Source organism: Porites lutea, chromosome 9 (assembly GCF_958299795.1).
Source record: "Porites lutea chromosome 9, jaPorLute2.1, whole genome shotgun sequence".
NCBI classification, from domain to species: domain Eukaryota; kingdom Metazoa; phylum Cnidaria; class Anthozoa; order Scleractinia; family Poritidae; genus Porites; species Porites lutea.
Window position 1 is genome coordinate 102,501 of NC_133209.1, and position 8,776 is coordinate 111,276.

The following is an 8,776-nucleotide window of genomic DNA, read 5'->3' on the forward strand; positions in this document are numbered from 1 at the left end:
ATTTTTGCTCGTTCGTTTCCTATTTTTTGCGTTGGAACATCTCATTGCAAAATAATTGGATTTATCGGGATTTATCAGTTGAAGAAGCCGGCGGCCTTAACTCCCTCGTACAATATCCGTTTAAGTAACTTAAAATAAGATGCCACAAGTCAGCACTTGTGAAGTGCATAATCCATACTGTAAGTCAACAATTTACCCTTGACTTTGAAGTACAACTGTTCCAAACAGAGTGTAAATCCGTAATTATGTAGATTGCTAAAACATACAAAGTAACTCCAACAAACTGCTACACAAGAACCCTCACGAAAAAAAAAAATGGAAATAACGCTAAGGCAACCATTGTACGTGATTGCGGAACAGGTCTTGGCCGCAACTAAATTTATTTCATTCATGGTTACAGGAGCGTGATATAAGTAGTCTGAATTTCATGCAAATTTTTCAAGTGATAGACGGCGGCTTACTGCCTCATTCGGCGGAAATAAATAAAATATATGAACTGTCAATGAACAACAGTACTCAGTCGCTGGAGCAGCCTGTTGATTGCTCATAATAGGTTGGGCTGTTCCATTTTTAGTACACGGATCGAACATCTAACTACGGCCTTGTTCATACTGTCTTAAACAGAAACGTTCTATAGACGTCATTTTAGGAGCTAAGTGCTAGATCATGCATTCAAATTTAAAGGGAAGAGTGCATTCGTTTTTCAAGTTTAACTTGAATATGTCCTTTCGTTAGAGGACAATCTATTGTAGATATTTTTTCTGGTTAGATAGCATTCTACTTTAATCTTGGTCTATATTTTCCAATATTGTATTAGGGTGCATAGCACCATTCATCAATATAAATACGTTCTTTATGACACTAAATTGTTCGGCTCTATAATGGTTGCTTGCAGTGAATTGAACGGGACAAACTCTTTTTTAGCGGCAGCCACATGTTGATGCTACCATACCCGAATATTCTCTTAATACAATACTGCCATCTAGTTCAAAATACATTATAGTCATTGAGTGTAAACTCGTCGGTACGCAACATGCAGCGGGAATGTTTTTATTATGTCGGTGATGAAGAAGATTTTGTATTATTGCGTGATTGGTTGGATTGAAGAATTTGTCGATGATTTCGGGGCACTTTCCCATGCAATAAAAAGCTTTAAAGCCACGAGGAGCTATAATCCATTTGTCCCATTTTAAATCACGAAACTTTACAAACAGTTGATGCCTTGTACACATATCCTCATCTACCGATCTTCGACTTCTTGTAGAACTGAAAGCCTCTTCGTTGCTTTTCCTTTTCGACCGTGTATGTTGTTGATACGTCTCTCGTGTTTCTTTGGGAACCTCGTTAGCACTTCTTAGTAATCTGTGGTCGTTCTTTTCGTTCTGACTGTCACCATAAATGATCAGGATAGGCTCCTTTCTACCTCCAGTGGCAATGTAGAAATCTGACTCTGGAGCCCCTAATCCTGTCACAGTTATCCACAAGCCGAAATTTCGCGACGGCCATGAATTCCAAAACGTCACAGCTGGGGTAACATTTAAAACAATCCACTCGCCAACTCGTCTACATTTTACCAGTTTTGTGTCGACTACAGTTTGCTTTCGTTTTTTCCAGCTACTTGCGGCACCGTCCCGCACAACTCTGCGGTTTAAACGATTCACTGTCACCTTAAAGTGTCCACAAGAGGAGTCGAGCTTGGAACGTCTTTTAAATATCCTCAATTCTGCCTTTTGAACTTTTTCTTTGGTTTGAAGTGCTGATAAGTTGAAGAAGAAAAGGCGCCCATCGTCAACGACTCTCGTATCTAAAACAATAATAAAAGACATCGTTAACCATGCAAATTACGATGACATTTATAATTCACTCGGGTATGCATTTGATAGAGAAAACACATTTACATACCTCGAAAGAAAGTTCGTATTGTTGTACCAGGAGCTGATTTCCATGCCTTGGTAAAACCACCAAAGTGAGCTTGGTCCCTGTACAAGTCCATGACATATTTAGGCACTTGAGACCTGCTTCGTAACACGCTTGGCTTTTCCTTGATTTCTAGAAGCTTGAGTAAATCACTTTGTGTAGTTGGGATAAACTCGGCATCTTCATTTTGTTGGGATACTGTTGTGAAGCTCATCAAAACTAAGACGACGTTCAGAGAATTCATTTCTAGGCTTTGTTTGATTCCTTCCTCAGTTCAAGCGTTGTCAGTCGGTTTGCGAGCTATCGAATGTTACACTGATTACTGAAGTAGGTGAATGGTTCATTTGTGATTTTATAGCCGCCCACTATATTGTTCACGTGCATGCCCGACATTCGCTAAACGCTGCAGCCAGCCACGCCGGAATTATTCTCAATTTATACTGGCACCAAAAAAGCATACTAGTAATATTCAATGGCTAACAAAGAAGAAAGCTAATATTTAATTGTTTCTTGGAAGCCAAACGACCAAAAATGAAACTTTTTTCCTATTTCAACTTTTCAAATGCTGACCGTAGGCTCTGTTGAGTAAACTATTTTAGTTGTGCTCATATTTCGCTTGACAGCCCATTTAATGAAACGTTTTGTATGCTGAATTCTGAAGAAACCTTTCGTTAGCTTGCAATCGACACTTCACAATTTTTTTCACTTTACCAGTCCTCCTATTTTCGAATCTGAACTATAAACCTAATAAAAATCTTATTTACATCTTCGAGTATCCTAATACCCATATATTTTATGTATGAGATAGGTTTGATTTAGAGTGCCTGCCAGGCTGTCGCGGTTATGATTCTCAACAAAAAAAAAGAGGTGAGGCGAGGGAGGGTCTGCTGAAAGGGAAAAATGCAAAGAGAAAGCGGGTTTTTTTTTAGAATGTTTTCATATGCAGATAGCTGTCTTAAATCTTAAAAATGCCCTTGTAATCCTTCAGTCATTAAATTGTTATGGATCATCAAACGACCAGCTCGATTGTGTTAACACAAAAGATTTTTGTTTGTTGAGTTTTTTTGTGTCCCCAATCACGAGAAGAAGGCCACCTATGTCCAGCTTTACTTTTTTGACAAGTTAAGAATGACGCGTCTATCTTTTAGTATTGAGCTTTTCTCTGTGGTTATGTTATGTTTTGTTTTGTTTTTTAAATGCGTAATGTCATTTCTGAATTTACGATGGATCAGAGCAAAAGGATAAAGGATAACACAAAGCCCCGACAAATAATTTTAAAAAAGCAGCTCTGAATAAATTGATCCTAGTATATGACCTATATACTATAAATTTGTCTATCTATTGACTTATATTTTATAGTTCCATCTGTGCCATTTTACTGCCTTGGTAAATTCATTCTCTTGCAGACTCTTATACCGCTTGTTATATACATGATAATAATGACGATATGAAGACGGTGATTCATTGTCATTAACATCATAATAACAGAGAAAGAGAGGAACGCTTAGAACAAAAAAACGAATTTTTTTAAAAAAATTATTTTATTGTTCAACTTTGTTTGGCTAAAGGGTAGGAGCTGATTGTCCGCTGACAGGATATCACTGATATTTGTACTTTACTGCTGTATATGGTATGTTTATGATTTGTTTACATGCAGATGGGTCCGTTACCAAGCTTATAAGGCGGGAATTTTCAGCCTCAGACGCCAAGCCTAGTGTCGTCACCCAGACGTTTTAAATATAAATCATTGATATTTTAAAACTAATATCAAATGAAGGTTTCTAAATTCTTGTTCAAAAAAATAAACTGATTTCAAATCCTCCTAATGCGGGGAAAAGGAGACAAACTATTGTTGTTGTTATAATCATAAGAGTCATTATCCTCGTCATGTTCATTATTGTTGTAAAACTGCGTACCTTAGCACTAGTGCGTGGTCTCCGACTAAAAACTGTTAATAAGGGGTTTAAGGAAAATGATCAAAACAAAAAAAAATCGTTGTCTTTATTAGACAATGAAAGGGAAGTTTAGCAGGTAGAGGTTTTAAGAAGAATTAACCGGCTTTCAAAATTATTCTCATACAAAGTTGTTACCCTTTCAGCGCGACTGAGTAAGCCTCGTTCTACGTATGTGCAATGTGTTTATGATTTACACGGGTATCTTCTTCCATTGCATGGCAATGTGAAATTTCTCAGTTTTTCATCAGAAAAATCACGCCATTAAGTCCTCCTCCAAACTGCCAATGTGCAAAACCAGGACAAAAATTACGTTACTTTCAACTCCTTTTTCAAATTGCTTCTGTCCAGTATAATTTTTAAAAGGCGTGCACACGAACCGCGAAAATAGTGAAGTATAAAATTGGTCGACGTTTCTTTCATACTGATCATTAAGAATGCATATATGTGTAGTAACGCAATTCGACCAATCACAGCCTAATTTATGGCGGTTTTTAAGTCACTTAGCCATGATGAAATTATGCATCAACCCGGTCTTGCAATTGAAGCAGAACAAACCGTACAAGCACAAAACAACCAACAATACAAAATCAGCGGACAGCTATTGTTAGACTTTCAACGCCATTTAATACTCGGACACGTTGAAAACTCGTACTCCCAGGCTCGCCAGATGTATGCTGGTCTTTCTTACGACCCAGTTGTCGATGATGTTTCGTTTAGATAAGAGGCTTGATTCTGCAAACACCGTTGAACTTACTTCCTTTAATCATAGAAATGAAGAATCGGCCTCTTCGTCTCAAGATTGCGTGCAAACAAACGGCGTGCAAAAGACGATTGGAAATCATGTCTTGTGTCCAAGAGAAATTATTGGGCCAACTGGTACAGTCCGGGGATTCAAAAATATGATAAAAGAAAGAAAGGAGTGCTTGAGAGTAGGCTTTGTTGGGAAAAGTCTTGAGGTAGGTCCGCACAAAGCTTCAATGCACTGTGTAAGATTAGTCTGAGTAGATCTATGTACTTAACTTTGCTCCTTGTTAATTATTTATGCAAACATCGATATGTCTTTGTCACAAACTCGCTATCCCAATTTTTCTTCTTTTTATTTAATAGGAAAAGGAGGAAGGGAAGATCATTGTGTACACCACATCGATGGGAGGAATTCGCTCCAAAGTGGAGGAGTGTGCATACGTCAAGAAATTGTTCGACAATTTAGGACTTAAAGTAGATGAGCGGAATATATTTATGCATAAGGATTATCAAAACCAGCTTGACAAAAGACTAGGAATTCAGAACGCTTCCGTGCCGCATGTGTTTGTAAATGGAGCTTCTTTAGGGGTAAGATGAGTGTGACATGGTAAATACATTGGTGACCGGTTCTTGAGGGATTGATTGATTGAAATTGCTCACATATTAACTCTACTAACTATGATTAAAGCGACTACTTAAACCCTACTTGATACTCGAGTATTGAAAACCTAAGTTAAAAAACTTGTTGTCCGCAAATGTAAAAGCAATATGTGACGACAATTATTGTTTTGATTTGTTGCATAGTTCATTTTGCACATTGCCCTATGTGGGGCTTTAATCAAAGTTATGGCATGCAATTATATCAGTCCCACTGGCACACCATATCCGTCGTTGTTGTGTTTCCCTCAACGGTCTTCATAGCAATCAAAACAACAAGGCTTATTTGCATTTCGTCTTGTTTTATGACAATATGCCCGAAGACTGCGTAGATTGTACTCCTCCAGCTTTTAACAGCATATTGCCTTGCTTTGTTGCATAAACAGTGATCACAAAAATATAATTCAGCCATAAGAAAAAGATGCCGAATAAAATGTTTTTCTTCGTTAAATTTTTCATAATGCCATATATCTAGATATTCTTACACCTGATTGCGATAACATTGTCACAAAAAATGTTAGACAAGATGAAAAAGCAAAATAGGAATTTGTTAAACACATCCAGTTTTTCATGCTTTTCCAAAGCACTGACTAATCTTAGTATAAAATAGAATATGTAGGTTTTCCATTTTGTCCTCCTCATACCTACAGCCGCGCTCATTCTTTAAAGAGAATGAGCCAGTCAGGGTATTCCAGGATATTCATGGTGTTTTTTTATGAGTAGTTTTTTTATCTATCACTTTTAGCCACAGTTTTCACAGTTTTTCTGAGAAATTTGCACGGAAGCATGCAAAATAAAAGCACCTGTTTGAGTGCAAAAACGAAAGGCGATATCTTTTTCCCAGAAGAATTTTTTCAACTAATATAGCTTTCCTGCTGGGCAATGGGGTGGAAGAAATCTTAATAATCGGTTAGCTTTGCTTAATTGATGTTAGATTATTAAAGATGGCGGGTTTCTTGGAGAGTGGGCAACGCTCGAGCACATAAGATGCTGTGAGTTGCCCAAAAAGCTGAAGCTCCTACGCCCAGTAGCCTCCCTGGCAGACGTTCTTAAGGATACGTCACGCGTATAAGGAACACGTAGGAACGAAGGCCTAAGAAGTTTGTGTCGGAGGCTGGGCTAAGAGTTGGTGAAAAACTGCAATCAAGACTAATGCAGTTTTAATACTTCTTTTCCTTTTCCCCCAGGGCGTTCAAGAACTAGAACAAATGAACGAAACTGGAGAACTGAAGAGACTGCTTCAAAGTTTTGAGGTAAAAAGAAGAGAATTACCTTCTAGGGTAACGTTTTGGGTAGAGGGTTCCTCATTGAATCTCTGGGGATTCCTGGTCTTAAAACACTTTCAACAAAGACTTCATACGTTTTCAAGGATAACATCTGTGTGCTACTTGCATCAAATAACGTGCTCTTTAATTACAAGCGGAGCGAAAAGTTCCAAAAATGTCAAAAATGGCACCCTCTCAATCCCAATCTGTTGAGTCTCGGATCAGACTCGGTGTTAGCAGCTTTTAGACTCGAGTAGCTTGCAAAGCTTAACTGGAAGAGCTGATGCTAGCTCGTTTTACCTAAATAGTTCATCAAAAAAATTGTTAAAATCTAAAGGAAATTCACAATGTGTTGTCAGTTGAAATGATAGCTGGATGTTTTTTTTTTCTCTAGAGGCGAGATAACAATGTATGTCACAGCTGTGGTGGTTTTCGGTACATTAACTGTACTCAATGTCATGGAAGCAGAAGATCACGAACAACAAGAATTTCTAGACAGATCAGTGTTCTTCGATGCACTGCGTGCAATGAAAATGGATTACAACGCTGCTCGGAGTGCAGCAGCTCAATGTAATTGAAAAGGTTCTATGGGATGAAAACCAATGGTCTATCGTAGAACTGCCCTCCAACTATAACAGAGGGGTCAAGTAATGAGCCTTAATCCCTGCGCAGCATGCTTTTTCAAATCCCTGCTGGACAGGTGAATTAAATATGAAGTGGTATTTAAAAGGTGAAACAACCTTGGAAGTGCCATATAGACAAACTCAAGATATAAATGAATACGGCATCACGAAATTGTATTCAACCTTCAGCCTGCTCAGTTTTGTGGCGTGACATAGGTCTTTCGTTCATTTTGAAAGCTTATACAGTATGTGGTCCTTGGTCCGCGCAAGTCCGCGATGCCCTTGGTCCGCGACTTGTCCGAAAATGATAAAATATTTCGTCGAGAAAAAAATACGTTGAATAATGAAAGACTCTGAATTTTTTGTTTTATCGACTCTTGAAAAATATCCCAATTTTCGCTTAGCGGCCCTTGGTCCACGACCTATGACCTGGTTGAGTAAAACTTCGCAAAATAAAAAGCGACGGCCTTTGTTTTCGAAGAATGTTTTGAAAATCGTCCCTATACATGTCTACAAGTTCTCTTTTTTTAATACCTCGAATATATACAGAGTTTTTTGTAATTATTTCGACCGCGCTGAAACCGCTCGTCGACGCTCGTGTCGAGGACTCGAGGAGACTGTTTTCTAAGTCTTTGAAACAAGAGCAGATTATTTTATGCTCACAACATCTTCCGAAAAAAACTTTAACTTAATTGCATCAAGCACAGGTAGCCCAAGCTCACTATGAGAGCCCTGAACAACATTATCCTACTTAGCTAATTAATTATTCATACAGCAATAAAATTATAAGACGTTGTATGGAGAAATATTCTTTGCTCACTAAATTAGCAAAATGTACATTGAATATCGCTTTGAAGCTTACCTTTAGCATCTTCTTGTTTTTCTTTGTATTCTGACTGCATTTCAGACCTCCTAGGCACTGTTTAAGGCCTTTTTTGGAGCGACAGTTTTTCACCTAGATGACAGTAGAGAGAAGAGAAGAGAAGGACCTTCGAAATGGGAATTTTGGCGATGTGAATGATGGAAAATGTGCGTTATTTATCAGGACATCTGTTTCTGGCGGAATTGTCTCCATGTCGCAAATGTCACGGAATTTATCGCCGCCGAGAGCGGAGCCGGTCAAGAGAGGTTTGCCAACCTTCTCTTCTCTTCTCTCTACTGTCATCTAGGTGAAAAACTGTCGCTCCAAAAAAGGCCTTAAACAGTGCCTAGGAGGTCTGAAATGCAGTCAGAATACAAAGAAAAACAAGAAGATGCTAAAGGTAAGCTTCAAAGCGATATTCAATGTACATTTTGCTAATTTAGTGAGCAAAGAATATTTCTCCATACAACGTCTTATAATTTTCTTACTGTATGAATAATTAATTAGCTAAGTAGGATAATTTTGTTCAGGGCTCTCATAGTGAGCTTGGGCTACCTGTGCATCAAGAAAAGAAAAAAAATACATGAAATATTGTGAAAATCACGTTTTCGTGTGAAAACTATAACATTTTTACGTTTTTTTCGTGCTGCTTACCTGAGACGCGGACCAAGGACCATCGAAAACGGTCACCCTTTTTCGAACCCCAAGCAAAATATTTATGTCTGGAACTTGAAACTTCAGGATTATCGAGAA

At 38.1% G+C, this 8,776-nt stretch overlaps 2 protein-coding genes across 2 annotated transcripts; one reads left to right on the plus strand and one right to left on the minus strand.

The window, feature by feature from the left end:
• Positions 1-339: 339 nt before the first annotated feature.
• On the minus strand, positions 340-2,460 carry LOC140948453 (bone morphogenetic protein 2-like). Its single transcript, XM_073397693.1, has 2 exons — positions 1,903-2,460; positions 340-1,804 (listed from the first exon to the last, which is right to left on the minus strand). The coding sequence occupies exons 1-2, from the start codon at positions 2,159-2,161 to the stop codon at positions 921-923; spliced, it is 1,143 nt and encodes a 380-aa protein (XP_073253794.1). The 5' UTR covers positions 2,162-2,460; the 3' UTR covers positions 340-920.
• A 1,585-nt stretch (positions 2,461-4,045) lies between these two features.
• LOC140948325 (glutaredoxin domain-containing cysteine-rich protein 1-like) lies at positions 4,046-7,186 on the plus strand. Its single transcript, XM_073397554.1, has 4 exons — positions 4,046-4,828; positions 4,980-5,204; positions 6,461-6,526; positions 6,933-7,186. Exons 1-4 carry the CDS (start codon positions 4,544-4,546, stop codon positions 7,110-7,112), a joined length of 756 nt encoding a protein of 251 aa, XP_073253655.1. The 5' UTR covers positions 4,046-4,543; the 3' UTR covers positions 7,113-7,186.
• The last annotated feature ends 1,590 nt before the right edge of the window (positions 7,187-8,776 follow it).